General features: G+C 36.5%; 1 protein-coding gene across 5 annotated transcripts in view; it reads left to right on the top strand.

The window, feature by feature from the left end:
• Positions 1 to 16402, top strand: part of Csmd3 (CUB and Sushi multiple domains 3) — a 1035998-nt gene that overhangs the window by 667920 nt on the left and 351676 nt on the right. For all 5 annotated transcript variants that reach the window (XM_040730388.1, XM_040730387.1, XM_040730386.1 and 2 more), the window contains 2 exons: positions 8378 to 8516; positions 11917 to 12104. In XM_040730388.1, coding sequence (XP_040586322.1) covers positions 8378 to 8516; positions 11917 to 12104 — 327 coding nt within the window. The remainder of the gene's footprint in view (positions 1 to 8377; positions 8517 to 11916; positions 12105 to 16402) is intronic.

Here is a 16402-nt window from a genome sequence, read left to right as displayed (position 1 = left end):
GAAGCATATAAAATAAGTAGGTCTTAAAGTATACTGGGTATTCTGAGTGTGATTCTTAGAAAGTAAAAATAAAGAAGTAAACCAGTAATTGATTGCAAATTATGTAGAACAGATTTTATGTATTCTAAAAATTAAATTGGAGAAATGAACTAGGTCTCCCTTGTATTTCTCACATGCTGTTTTCGTTGCTGCAAAATGGGGAAAGTATAGGCAACAGGTTGCATCTGACTGATATGTACACATCATACTGGCATTGGTGGCTTTTCTCTTCATGCCATTAAGCACCCTGACGAAATCTTGTTAAAGGAAGAAAAGTTCCATTCGGCTTATAGTTCCAGAAGGGATACAGTTCATTGTGACAAGGAAAAGACAAGATGAGAGCCTGAGGAATGACTGACAGGAAGTCCAAGAACAAAGGAAATGGGGCTATTCTATGCAACCACAAAGCTTCCCCCAATGAATTCTTTCTCCAACAAAGTGTTACCTCCTAGAGATTCTACAAACAGCAGCAACATTGGGGCCATGGGTTCAATTCTATGAGCCTTAGAAGGATATTTCTCATTTATGCTACCATAGTCCTTTGTTTACTTCACAGAAACTGGAAAGAAATAGCATTCCATAGAGCTCTGAGGTAGAGACACACCCATTTTTTTCCCATATCCTCTCAAATATTTTCATGGGGTTGGTTTGTGACATCTAAACAGTAAAATAGCTGGAAGGATCAAGGTGGGCCTTCTTGTTCACATCGTGGATTTGTGATCCTGCCCTACAACACTAGAGTTGTATTCTGTAATTCTGTATTTTACCAGGATTCTTAGGTACCCACCAATTTTAAAATACTAGCATTTTATAATTCCTTGGGAGTTGACTGTTTTTCACTCTTTGCTCTTTGGGGGCCTATTACCCTGCTCCCAAATAAATACAGAGAGACTTATTCTTACTTGTGAAAGCATAGACTTTGTTGGGCTTATTTCTAGCGAGTTTTTCTTAGCTTAAATTATCTTTCTTCCTTTTGCCTCTCAGCTTTTACCTTTCTCTGTTCTTTTCCTTGCCTTCTTACTCTGAGGCTGGTCGTGTTGTTGGGTGGCTAGTCCCCAGTGTCCTCCCCTTCTTCTCCTTTTTCTTACTCCTCACTCTTCTCCTATTTATTCTCTCTGCCTAGCAGCCCTGCCTATCACTCTCTCCTGCCTAGCTATTGGCCATTCACCTCTTTGCTAGGCCAGTCAGGTGTTTCGGACAGTGAAAGCAACACAGTTTCACATAAACAAATGCAACATTAAAAACAAAATGTAGCACAACCTTCTATCATTAAACAAATATATTCCACAGCATAAGCGAATGTAACAGATCTGACGATAATATTATACAACATTGCCCCCAAAAGACAGATTTACATGAACTTTTTGTCTTATGAACTAGAAAGCACACTGTCATTTACTTTTCTCATTCACTGTAGTGTTTTAAGCTTCCAGATATTTCTCCCCCGTATATGCTTTGAACGCCCCTTTGTCAACCTTCCATTGAGGAAATTGTCTTTCCCATCTCTAGAGTATTGACTTATTTCCCTCGTATATCTAGAACCCCCCCCCGCCTCAGGTCAAGCATGTGTTTATTATATTTCATGTTGACTATATCTACCTGCCTTGTATAAATTCTCTCAAAACTGGAAAGACAGTTCAATGGTTAACAGCACTTGAAGCTTTTTCAGAGAATCTAACTACAGATCCGAACACCTGTGTCAGAAATCTCACAAATGCCGCTAACTACAGCTCTAAGGGATGGATGCTGTCTTCTGGTCTCCTTAGGCTCCCACTTACACATATGGTATTCACTCACACAAACACACAAGTAAAAATAATGATATGAGCCTTTCAAATCTGTGTGTCTAGGATAGACATATGATTGCAGATTTCTTTTTAAAAAATGTTTCAGCAGACAGTAAATTATCAATGTATTAGACATGATCCCTTTTATCAATAAATAAAAGTGATTGCAATAAAGTTGTTAGCATGGTTTTCTGAAGCTTCAACTTATAATAAAAACCTCCAGACAAAACAGGCTAGCCTCAATTTCTATCCGTCTCTGTCTCCACTAAAGCTAAAGACAATAACTGTTATCTTAAATATTTTTCTTAGAAAATTAATCCTATAAATTTGAAATACAAATGGCTCTTGTAATTTAAAGATTTTAATTTGAGTCTAATCTCAACAATTACCTGGGCCCATGATTCCTATCATATATTGTGTGAACTTTTTCCAACTTTAAAAGTAGAAAAGATAGAAAACCAAAATTACTTTTTTGGGGGTGGGGGAGTTCGAGACAGGGTTTCTCTGTGTCTTTGGAGGCTATCCTGGAACTAGCTCTTTTCGACCAGGCTGGTCTTGAACTTTCAGAGATCTGCCTACCTATGCCTCCTGATTAAAGGCATGCACCACTACTGCCCAGCTCCAAAATTACATTTAATGAGTAAATAATCTATAACTTATTCAACATCGTCACAATGGAGAGGAGAGATTGACATGAACTACTGAGGGAGATTCATAAGCATTGATGTGTACTTGTAAAAACGTTCTGGGGGAGGAAAACAGGAAGATGCCCAGTGCGATCAGCTCTTTATGTTCCCTAACTGGAATTTAATGAAGTCGTCTCCTTCTCTCCCACTGAGTGTAGGCTTTTATGATGTTCAAGAAGAGAGGCATGATTCCTGGGGCTGTGAAAATTGTGAGATTCTGATTGACTGTGGGGAGATTTGTATCTCAAAGGGAGAGAGAATAATTTATGATTTCTAAAGTAAACACCACCAGTCACAGGAAGCAGGTCATTGGGATGTCTCTTAAAGCTTCCTCACACTGAAGTTTCCCCAGGTCAAGTATAAGTCAGCTCTTTTGCTGTTTTTAATTAGGAATTAATTTTAACAGTTACCAGCTTCTTAATTTACACAATTCATAGCAGGGAAGAACCCACCCTAACAGAAAGTTCATCCTACATTTGGTGATGTAATGGCTAGCGGCTAATATTTGGCTTTACATAAAACCATTTTACAAAAGGCCTACATATCCTACCTCTCTATTTTCCTAAATATTCAGCTCTTCCTTCTACCCACATTAAAGCTTTAGCATAGTCTATGATAATAATGATTCTTATGAAAAGAGCCCAAATATGTGTATGTATATATCCCATACTCTCTGTCCTGATTAAAGTTACCCTGGAAGAAAAGGCCTATTAAGAACCTGGAGGCAGGAGCTGATGCAGAGACCTTGGAGGTGTGCTGCTTACTGGCTTTTTCCTCATGAGGTCATAACCCTACTTCCTTGTAGAACTCAGGACTACCACCCAAGGGATGGCACCACCCACAATGGGCTGGCCCCTTCCACACCACCCCTAATTAAAATAACGAAAAACCTAGCCAGCAGGCTCTCCAAGGTCAGCACTACATGGTATTGACTTTCTCAAATGCAACTCCAGTGTGCTTTGAATTCTCCGTTGTTTTAAATGAAATCAGCATCCATTCTGTCTTATGTAACAAGAGTACAAGGAAGAGTTTTTGTCCTTTTTCTTTCTTATGTCACAGGGTGTCACCAAGAAATGTTTCTAGCATTTTATTGTAAGTACGGCACTCAGCTCTTCCCGGCCATAGCCTTATATCATACTCTAATTAAGTCTTCTAACTTTTTTATAAAGTATCTTTGCTATCTCACAAGGCCCAAATGCACGGTACATGAATGATCCATCGAATGGAAAAATCAACCTTGCTCTACAATTTTTTCGGTGGCTTATCCTTTGCATCTCTTTCCGGAACTCTGATTCATTCTCAAAAGATCAAATTCAATACCTTCCCTAAATCCTTCATGCCCCCTACCTAGAGCATATCTTTATCATAGAACTTAGTTACTTCTAATGTTTTCTGTCTCTGTCTTTTCCAAAAAATGCAGCAAAGAATGGTAAGTAACTCTTATACCACTCTACAGTCAGAATGTCTCATACCAGATCCTAAATTGATAATATGGAAATCAGTTATAATCTTTATACCTATAATTATTCAAAATAGTCGTGACCCCTTTCTCCCTCTCCCCTCCCTCTCCTTTCCCCCTCCCTCTTTCCCTCCCCCTCTCCCTCTCTCTCTCCCCCTCCTGTATCCCAGATAAGCCTTAAACTTACTATGTAGCTAAAATTGACCTTATGGGTTTTTTTCTTTCTTTCTTTTTTATTCATTTTACATATTACCCCCAGTTCCTCCTCCCTCCCCTTCTCCTGCCTCCTCTTCTCTTCCCCTCTGTCCACTCCTCAGAGGGGCTAAAGCCTTCTTTGAGGAATCGACATATATCCCTTGGTCCTTATGTTTCCTATTGACCTTCCTCTGCCTTCCATGTGCTGGGACTAGGGAATCATATGATTACAACCAGGTAGTACAGTGCTAGGCGTGGAATCCAGGTTTCCATGCCTGCTAACCGTGCGTAGTACTGGCAACTGAACCAGCTCTCCTGCTTTGTTTGTTTGTTTGTTTGTTTTCTTTTGGCTTTGCCTTCCTTTCTCTGTGCTTGTCACCTATATCCCACTGTGACTTGCTATCCAGCCCAACCTGGATGTGGACTTTCAATACCGTTGGTTTTGTCATCACTGCCTCCAAAGTTAGTGAAGCTAGTATTAGAGGTATTCGTCCGTTTCCCTGACCCAGGAGTTGTCTTTGCATAACACCAGACAAACAGAAACTATTTTGTAAAGTCGCTGCTATGTGGCATAACAAGTATGATTTATTAAATGAATGAATGAAAAGATGAGGTATTAAGTAGGCTTTTAAGACTACCTCTTTTGAATTTTAACCTCCTTCCTGGTAAATATTCCAAACTTTTATTTTCCAACTAGAAGTAGTTTCAGCCTTTTATTAAACTTAAGGACATGTAGACTTTCTTTAGGTATAAAATTACATGTATTTCTGAAGTATCAACAGTTCCTATTTTCAAGCATTTGGAGAAAATAATAAGTATATAACATTTGCTATTTCATCGCTATTGCTTAGGGTAAGGCAAATGATATTGTTCAGATGAAATTAAAACCAGTGCTACCGAAAGAGGATTATCACATGATACGCTATTTTTATATGTACGGTGTAGCAAACTGTCATGTGTAGACCACTAATTGCTTTTCTGTTTGTATCATCACTCACATTGCAGTCAGCTTTGCATAAACCCTATCCATCTTGGAAACATTATCGTGATTACCAGGTGGTGGTTTGGAAACTCATTTCTCTTCTGCTGTGTCCTCGACCGTTTTCAACTCTGCACTGTTTCTGCGGTTGTCCTCTTGATCATTCCGGTCTCAATTGGGTAGTCCTTTTGCGTGTTTTAAGCACTCAGGGTTCTTTGGTGTTGCTGCAGTTTCTCCATAGTGGCGTTTGCTGGACAGCCCCTCAGATCTAGAGACTTTTTTCTGCCTGACTAACACAGCAGACGTCTCTTCTTAGGTTTCGGATCTTTTACAGAATCTGTCTATTCTCAGACTTCTGGAATGATAATCTGGAAAAAGCTACTTTAGTATGTGGGATAAGCTTTATAGGACCCACACTGAGCGATGTCACTACTTGGGAATGGCCTTTCAGAAGACACAAAAGACATCTTTCTGCTATGATTTAAAAAAAGAAGAAGAAGAAGAACCCTCACATTTCTCTCCCTCACTCTTTGGGAGGAATGGTCAGACAAAGTGCCTCTCGATGCTTTATTTTTAATCATTTTTGTCCCCTTCCTCAATTGTTAGTTTTGTGACTAGTTAACTTCATTTAATGACTTGATGCATGAATGCTTTCTGAGAGCACCATGAGTAGATGACATAATAAAGGTTTCTGTCAAACACACTTCACATTCTCTGCTCCTTCTCTCCATGAAATACTCACTACTGTCTTTTAGATTACGTTAACATAAATGGCTACTGTGCACATAGATTCATGTTTGCAATCTATAACAACCCTTCATGATGATAAATTATTTGTCAATCAGACTGGAAGAGTAAGAAATCCTTGTGACAGTGTGGAGATTTTAAGAAACAGTATTGGATTGAGCTAAATGGTATTTGGTTTATTAATGAATATTCTCATACAAATAGCATGTCTAATAATTTCACCTAAAATATGCTTCATTCAAACCAGATGGGATGGCATATGCCTATAATACAGAGCTGGGGTAGCCGAGGCTGGAAGATTACATATTTGAAACTCATCTGAGGCACCCAAGACTATGTCTCATAACAACAAAAACAAAATCAAATCAGTGAAGACTCTGAGCATGTGGGTGTTTTATAGAGAGTAACTTCTAATAAGGCTTTACATGTTTACTATCTTATTTGCCTTGTTTTAAGACTAACAGGAATAAAAGTAGTATGAAAAATAATAGGATATTATTAAGTAAAACAGAGAGTAGGTAAAGAAAATGTAAACAATAAGAGAAAACTTGATTGTTTTGCTTGTTGCTTTTTTCTTTTGAAACAAGATCTTGGTATGCAGCTTAGGTGGGTTGGGGTCTCAGGGATTTGTTTAGCTTTAACCCGGTCACAGGTGACCATGGCTAGTTATGAGAAAATGAAAACAACCACACACACACACACACACACACATAATTATTAATGAATATAAGCACTATATCAGAGGTATAGTTTCTATTGTGCTACAGCCATGAATTAGGATAAATTTGATTATTTTTCTCTCTTGGTCAATATTGTATATTTTAAACACTAAATTGTGATTTACGTTTTGCCCTGTGTATATATCTTGTGTAGAGCATATTCATGTAGTCAGTGTGCAGTGAAGGGGAGCCGGCTAAAAGCTGGGTAAAAGCTAAGCCATGCAAGTCAGTATGGAAAAAGAAATCATTGAAGAGCATTAGGTAAATTGATGTAGCTACAGCATGGATGACATTCCCCGTGAGTGCAGAAGTTAAGGAGGTATTTGATAAAGGATTTTATAAGGTTGGTATTCCTGGGATGAGACTGTATTAATTTAAACTAAGATGGCAGTTATAGTTAGAAAATTGAGGATAGATTTCAGGATGGGTTGGATGTGGTAATAAAAGCTAAACATAATAGAAATAAGGAGATGTATGTCTGGGCTTTCTGGTTTACACTACCAGATAAATACATGGTCATATAATTGAATAGTTCCGTAAATGATAATGTAGCACCAATTTGGAGACAATGGTTTGAAGCTTTCTGAACTGTAGAATTTTAGTCAGTTCTCTTTGTTTCATCATCCCCACAATCAGATGTTAATACTCAAAGTTCCAATAATGCAGACTGTGTGGTTTTTGCGTGTGTTTGAGTTTAAGGAAATAGAATAAAAATAGAAGTTTAAATTTAATATAAACAAAACAAATCAAAATGCATATTTAGGAAATGAGTGTCCATATAACTAAATGTAGAACATATTGACAGTTGAACCAAATTTAAAGATCAAATAATAAGTAAGAAATAATAGTAGAAGGTGAATGAATGATGTTGTAAACTTTCTTAGTTTCTTTAAAGACATCATGACCAAGACAACATATATAACAGAGAGTTTGTTTGGGGCTTGTAATTTCAGATGGTTAGTTAGAGCCATGGTCATCATGGCAATAGGCATGTCACTGGATCAGTGACTGGGACTTCATATCCATATTCTGAAGCACAAGTAAGAGAGTCAATGGAAATAGTGTGGAATTTTGAAACCTCAAAGGTAGATCACAGTGAATCACTTCCTGAAACAAGGTCATACATCCTAATCCTTCCCAAACAGTTTTCCCAGCTGGGGACTTAGCATTCCAACAGGTGAGCTTATAAGAGCCATCCGCAGACAAATAACTACATAAATTCAAGGGATTCACAATCGATGTGACTTAAGAAAATTTGACAACATAAGGAAAAATTAAGAGGGAACCAAAAACTGGAGATGTATGTATCGTTTCAAACTGACGATGAAGAACATGAATACATACATGGTACATAAAGAAATTATCCAGAGACCTGAGGATGACTATTTGTAAGCTGACTACGTGTCGCCATGTCACAATTTTACAAGGATATTCCCTCTGTAAAGGGAAAATTCTGTAGTCACAGAAAGAATTAAGTACATGGGTTTTTACAGCTATAACCACATATATGTTAAGAGTTTCGTAAACTCATTGATGGACTAAGTTTCGTAATACATGCCTATGATCTCAGTGCTCAGGATGCTAAGGCACAAAGATTGCTCCAAGTTGGTTACCCTGGACTACATAGGTAAGTACTGTGAAAGCACAGACTGAATAGGAAGAACTCATCTCACAAACAAATAAGCAGAGAAATGTTGCTCCTGGAAATATTTTGCAGAAGTTATTCTGCAAATGCTCTTCTTACGGTCTACGGTTTCCTCTTCCAGCTCCATGTGGCGGTCACTTTTCAGCTCCAAGTGGAGTGATTCTTTCACCAGGATGGCCTGGATACTACAAAGACTCTTTGAATTGTGAGTGGGTGATTGAAGCGGAACCTGGACACTCTATCAAAATTACATTTGAAAGGTCTCTGCGAATGTTTATTTTTTTCTATCTTATTCAGAAATGAATAGACATTAAACTAGTTGGCATTCACCATTCTCCTTACTACATCAATAAATAATCTTATTAGAATAGTCAATTGCTGTATCTTGAATGCTTAAGGCCTGCCCCCCCTTTTGACCTTTCAGTCTGGTCTCAAGTTAATTTTTTATTTGTTTACTGCTGTAACTTTACTATTAAGATATGCAAGACCTTTGTGCTGTACCTATGCACAGTACTGTGATAGGAACATCTGACCTTTAATTTAATGAGTTTAGTTGTCCTCTGTTTTAAGGGCTTGTGAATTCAGCTCTGCTAGATTTTCAGAAACACAAGGACTATGAAGAAAAACCAATTCAATACGGCCTCCAAGCAGAACACACATACGGCTACTGTCATATAATCACGGAAGTAAATGCATGATATGGTCACCATTTTCCTCTGTGACCCCATTTGCCCAAAGTCTTCATATTAGCCTTATTACATATGTATAAAAAGTAGGTAAATGAATGAAATGTTTACTGATGGTAAGTCATAAAAAATGTACTTTAAAATGACTTTTCTAATGCATTAAAATTTGCCATGTATTAAAGACAAAAGCAAAACTGATCCTCTGAAATAGATGTGTTCACATAACTTTTAATTACATTCTGAGTTTCAGAGTATAGGATGCTCTGTTTAAGATGCTGTGGTTTAAACAATAGAGCTTTATATTCCTAAAATACTAAAGAGTAGGAGACCTAAGAGAAGGACTCTCAATGTTGCTTTTTCTATCTCTTTTCTTGGCTCTGTCCTCTATCCACGTTTACGCAATAATGTTTGTTCTCTTTATCTATCTGTCTAACTATCAATCTGTCTATCTATCTATCTAGTGTATATGTTTCTATGTCCTCGTCTCTGTTTCACGCATGTGAGTATGTGTTTGATTGAAGCCCACTCTCATGATCTTATTTTGTCTAATTTTCCCTTTAAAGATTTATTCTCCATCATAACATTCTCATGATATTGGTGAGAGGTCATACTTCAACATGCAGATTCATATGGAGCATAATTTAGCACATGAAAGTTATATACACATTTAAGTTCATTAGTTCATTTTGGTTTTTAATATCATATCACTTAGCTTAGGCTAACTCAAACTCATGTAAGCCAGGATCCCCTTAACACAAAGTATCTCCTAAGTGCACTACAATGTTTTGCTTAGAGTGTACATTTTAAATTCAAAATAATTTAGCAGACTGAATGTGATTGGGCATGCCTCATAGTCCCAGCGTGGTGACGTTTGAAGCAAGATGACTGTCCAAATCACTGCCACATAGTAGTTAAAATGACTTAAGAATATAAAAAATATGTCAATAGTATTCTCAGTAATTCAGAACACAGTCATATTAATACTCTTCTTTCAAACACTCCTCATACATACATAGATGCATAAAGCATAATGCACATATGTGTGCATGCATAATAAAGCATACATGCATGCATATTTGCATACATACATGCGAACATAATGCATACTTGCACCCAAGTGTACACACATGCATATACACTCAATCCCTTTGTTTCTTCTTTCTTTGCATAAAAGCATGAAAGTTTCTTTATTTTTATCACATTTATATAGGTATCATGTAGAAGGTATGTGCCGCATATGCATGTGGGCATGTGTGATTGTCAGAGATTCACCTGTGGAATGTGATTCTCTAATTATACATGTGATCCTGTGGCTCAGACTCATGTAGGCAGGCTTTGTGTCAAATGCCCTCACCTGCAGAGCTCTCTCACTGATGCATATATATATATATATATATATATATGTATATATATATATATATATAGAGAGAGAGAGAGAGAGAGAGAGAGGGGGTGAGTCTTCATTGGAAACTATTTGAGGGAAATATATGTAAAGCACGTTTCCTCTCCTTTCATGAAAACCCTTGAGAATTTAACATATCCCATGGACTTCATTAGAAAACCATTGCCTTAGATGATCACCTGGTAATGGCTGGCAAGGATAGGAGTAACTTAGCAACAGACGGATGAGCAAGTTATTAAGCCAACGGGTTTTTTATTCATTAGGTTAGCAAATGAAATCACCGCTTGAAATCAGGCATGCATATGTTAACTGCTTCATGTATATGTTAACTGCTTTGTGTATATGTGAATGGCTTCGTGTATATGAACGGTATAATCTGTTGATGCTTCGTTTTTCTCTAAATATCATCTTGAGAAACAAGAAAGTGTTGGAAATTCCCTAAGCATCACTACATTCCTTGAAATTGTCTCTCATTCCTCTTTTTTATGTGTCTTTTAAAAACTGAATGTGTTTATTTAACAAATGTAACAATGGGACTCAATATGACATCTTCATAGATGTACATGCTTATTGTGGTCCCAAGAACACTCTTCTACATCACTCTTCCCACACAGACATCCTACCTGATCCGCTTTCTCCATCCCCACTTTGATTCTGACTTCCCCCCAACCTTATTGTAAGAACAATGCAAAGTGTTTTATTCTTAAAATGTTTTGTACAAGTTCTTTCCAAATAATGATCTTGATTATTATAGAGTTTTGACATTTCTTTTCCTTTTTATGACAGAATTCAAATTGAATGTAAAACTTTTAAATTTACTCAAAAATTTATTATAAATATTTATTATAATACATTTATTATACAAAATAAATAAGTGAACATAATCACACAACTAAATTAAGCAGATATAGTCTATACATCATAATGAAACTATAAACAGTTAAAATGATATTTGAAAAAGAAACTGTGAAGTCTTATATTAAATTTTATACCTTCAGTATCAAATATGTTTTATGATTCTGTGATTTATGGAATTTTCTGCCCTGGGAAGGGAACTAGGTTCTACTTCCAACACTGAGAGCAAAAAGTTCAAAACCACCTGTCGCTCAGCTCCAGGGAACCTGATGGCCTTTTCCATAGTCTGTGGGCACATCTCTCTTAGGTACAATCCCACATACAGACATACACATTAAAGATAAAATAAAACGTGAAGGTGTTTAGAACATCACATAAAATGTGTCAGTTTCTATAAAGCAGAGGGTCTATTTGAAATGTGCATACTGTTAAAATTTGTATAAGACAACATAGTTTTCCATAGCATTGAAGACAGCAGTAGGGGTGTGTATTGAGGCATGCATAGGCCAGGAATAGATCATTTATTTACTAAGGATAACCTATAATACTCAGCAAAGATTATTGTTAAGATATTTCAGTGATACATTAGATACCAGGCAAATTAAAGCATGATTAATGTGGTTAAAAAAAATAAACCTTATTGGTAGAGGAACTAAAATATTGAAGCTCTGTTCCACTGTGTGTTCTAATGTATCCAACTGTGTCTCTTCCTCCTAGATTTCAGACTGAGCTAAATTATGATGTTCTGGAAGTCCATGATGGTCCAAATCTTCTGTCGCCCTTGCTGGGGTCTTACAATGGCACCCAGGTGCCCCAGTTTCTGTTCAGCAGCGGTAATTTTATATACCTTCTGTTCACAACAGACAATAGCCGCTCCAACAATGGATTCAAAATTCATTATGAAAGTAAGTAACTACAAAAACTCTGTTTCTACACTCAGCTTGTTCGATGCTTGATATTATCTTCCTCTTGCTAAGGGAAGTAGGTTATTTATTTGTCTATCCTTTTCAAACCAAAGTTTTATAAACACTAAAGCTCATGTTTTTCAATATATCTATACAAGTAAACGATACAGTGGGTTTTAGGTAGTAGCTACCTAATATTCCTTTAAAAGGAAATACTGAGTGGACGTCAGAAATATCAAATAAGTTCAGTGCATTCATGGTTTAATTATTTTGCATGGCTTAGGGAACCAAATTAACCTCAGTCATTATCGGTTTGATATACTTGAAAAATACCATTATTTCAGCATTTACTTCACGAAATATATTCTACCATATTTTACTTACATGAATTGCAAACATTTAAGTAGATGTAAAATATCTACTTAAATAAATGGGTTAAAATAAATGAAAATTACAATGTAAAGCATAATGTACGTACGATTAATGATAGTAAAAAAAAGAATCAGTCAAAACAAGCTGTAACCCAAAGTGTGGAAATCATTTCATAATTATCACAGTTAAGAACTCATTGTTTCCTTTAAAAGTCTTGAATAGGGTTTGCAAGACAGCTCAGCGGACAGAGGCCCTAGCTGTCCAGGTTTGGCAACCGAAGTTAAATTGCAAAACCCACATAAAGGTAAAAGGTAGAAAAGGATCCCATGAACCTATTTTCTGACTTCCACATTTTTTACAGTAACATAACCACACCCTCTCACACATCATGAATATGCATACAATAATATTTTTACAGGGGTTGGTGTGCTTAGCAGAGTCTCACTATGTTGCCCTGGCTGGTCTAGAAGTTGCTATTTTGATCATGTTGGCATTAAAGCCGTGTACCACCATACCTGTATTCTTCTTTAAGCTTTTCAATTCTATTATTGGCATAGAGATGTACCTCTGATTTACAAATGTTTTGGAAATGTATACATTTCTGACTTATAGCATAGGACATATCTATGTATAAATGTTTGTGTGTACACATAAACTTATGTGATTACATACATAAGCTCAAATAATATAATGCAATAAATGTTCATGTGCATTTACATGAAAATAACCCTCGTATATGAAATCTAAATACAAGTTGCCACAAGGTAACACATTTCAAGTACACACAAACATTATTTCTCAAGTCTATTGTCAATCTCAGTACCTCAATATCAATTTACTTCATATGAAATGCAGTATGTTATATTTGGTTATGAATAATATTCTTTGGTAGTTATGCCCAGTTCCTTAATGAACTTTCTAAATTGTACTTGAAATAGCATTTATTTTTAGCTTTGGAATTTTGTTCTGCTGCATTAATTCACTTTATTTCAAGCTTAATCACATGGAAGTGTAACTCTAAGTATTTTAAAAGGTTAAAGAGGTTTCTGAAAGACTTCAAAATTCAATCAAGTGGTAACGCATGCCTTTAATCCCAGAACTCTGGAGGCAGAGGCAGGTGGATCTCTGTGAGTTCAAGACCAACCTGGTCTACAAGAGCTAGCTCCAGGACAGACTCCACAGCCACAGAGACACCCTATTTTGAAAAACAAGCAAACAAAAAAGACCTCAAAATTCAAATGAACTAAAGAAACTTAATAGGAATATGCAGTTTAAGTTATAATTTTAAAACTGAGTCAGGGGTGCCAATGATAAATATCTATTTTAATATTAATTCTTACCACAGATCCGTGGGTATCAAAATGCGGACGTCTCTGACGTCTCTCTCTCTCTTTTTCTTTTTAAATCCTCTGTTGCATCCATCACACTTTACCCAGTGTTCATCAGTTGTCAGTCACAAGACAGTTTCAAGGATTAAGGTGAAACCATGTGTGTCTCATGTCAGAGTGAAGACATGTTCATAAAATTCTTAATAAACAATAGCAGTTCTCTTTTTTTAAAAAAAAAAGCTAAATAAATGAGGCATTAAAATGAGAAATTCAGGTCGAACTCATTCCTTCTTGGGAAATTTGTCACTTAATCCAGATGACAGTGTTGTAGTTAGCGAGTTATTTGTCACTGAAGTCCAGATGACAGTGTTGTAGTTAGCTAGTTCTTTGGGGAACAAAGTGGTAGCACAGAACAGAGTGTGAGACACCCATTGCTACAGACCTGAGGATACTGCAGGCAATAACTTAAGAATTTATAAGATATCTCCTGCATCAACGTTCATTTTATTAATCTTGCCATCTATTTATGACTGTGCAGTAATTTCTGCTGCCATGGTTTCTTTGTTACAGAGAAACAGAAAGCTGTTCTCAGTTGACAATTCATTAATAAAGTTTACGGTATGGGATAAATCCCCCTTGTGGATGAACCATTCCCTAAGTTCCATGTCAACAGATTGCTCATCAGAACTTTTAATGCATTTCTACTTTTAAAATCAAATTGTTTAAAAGGAAAATATTATTTCTCCTGGGGATTCAAACCTCTGGAAGGATTTATTGCAAACGTAACACCACTCACATTCCAGGATTCCACTATCTTTCATTTTTACCATACATTTTTCCCTGCAAGAAGAAAGATAACAAAAACTCTGGTTTGCTGCAATTTCATGTTGCCTTCCTATTGGTTTTGTACCTCTTTGGGTCTTGTTTAGACAGTCATATTGTTGAGGTATCATGGGTGATGCTTCCCCATCATTTCTGGCAGACACAGTCTCAGCATCTTTCTGGTCTTCTGTGTCACAATCTGTCTGCCTTCTTCTCCCACAAATAAACAACTTTAGACAACTAAGGAATGCGTGAGGATGCAAGGAGTAGTCCTCCCCAGCGCTGAACCCCCTAGTTGGTGATCACATACCAAGTAGTCAGTCCTGAAAGTACACTAAACAGACTGTGCAATTCATATTTATATATTTATGTGTGCATGTGTATGTGTGTCTGCATAGCAATAATAAATAAGAAAAAATGTTACGCTTTGGACATAGAGCAAGGGGAGAGGAAACATTGGAGGAATTTGAGAGAGAAAAAAATGAGAAAATGATGTAAGTATACTTTAATTTTAAAAATTAAAATATATGAGAAAAATAATTCAGGTACAGTTCAAAAATAATAATAAGACACCTGTTTTCAATATAAGAAACTGAAAATATAGCATATTTGTGGCTATTGCGAAAGATACTGTTTCTTTGGTTTCTTTCTCAGCCAGTTTGTGGTTTGTGGATGGGACAGCTACTGACTTTTGTGAATTAATCTTATATCCAACCACTTCACTGAAGGTGCTTATTAGTTCCCTGGTACAACTTGGGGACCATTCATGAATACTATCATACCATCTGCAAACAGTGATACTTTGCCTTCTTCCTTTCCAGTTTGCATTCCTTTGATCTCCTTTAGTTGTCCTATTACTATAGCTGTTACATCAAATACTCTATTGAATACATATGGAGACAGTGGACAGCCTTGTCTTATTCCTGATTTTAGTGGAATTGTTTTGAGTTTCTCTCCATTTAAATTTGATGTTGAGTATAAGCTTGCTGTAAACCACCTTTATTATGTGCATAATTGAGGCATCATCTTGGTGAGATTAACCAGTTGGACTAAAGGTTCACCATTGAAAGATAATGATAATTTAAGATAGCAAAATAGTTTAATCTAATTTGTTCACCTTAAATTCTAGCAGAATAATCTTGAATTTGGTCCTATTCCCAGTTGAGTATGACTGGAATACAAATGACATGTTCTAAGAATATGTACAACCAAAATTGTTCATAGAATACACACATGATAAAGAGGTATCTTAATTAGGGTTTCTATTGCAAGGAAGAAACACTCTGACTGAAAAGGGAGGAAAGTAATTAGCTTAAGCTTCCATATCAATGTTCTTTATCACAGAGAATCATGACAGGAACTCAAGCAGGGCAGGAAACTGGAGGCAGGAGCTGATGAAGAAGCCACGGAGCAGTGCTGATTACTGGCTTGCTCCTCATGGTTTACTTAACCTGCTTTCTTATAGACAGTAGAGTGACTGCCCAAGAATGCCATTACTCACGGTTGATCCTCCCCCATCAATTACTAAGAAGATCCCCTAAAGGCATGCTTAAAGCTTGATCTTATGAAGGAAAGTTTTCCATTGAGGTTCACTCCTCTGAAATGACTTAATATTTTATCAAGTTGACATGGAACTCTTGAACACAAAAGTCAGTTATTGTTGGATGATCGACTTGAATAAATGAATTTCTTAAGTACAGGAAACTTTAAAAAAGACATGAGGTTATTTTTCCCAACAAGAATACAGCAAATCTGAATCCCATCATTCTAATAATT

Source organism: Mesocricetus auratus, unplaced genomic scaffold, assembly GCF_017639785.1.
Source record: "Mesocricetus auratus isolate SY011 unplaced genomic scaffold, BCM_Maur_2.0 Super-Scaffold_100023, whole genome shotgun sequence".
Classification (NCBI taxonomy): Eukaryota; Metazoa; Chordata; class Mammalia; order Rodentia; family Cricetidae; genus Mesocricetus; species Mesocricetus auratus.
This window is presented reverse-complemented; position numbering and strand designations above follow the sequence as displayed.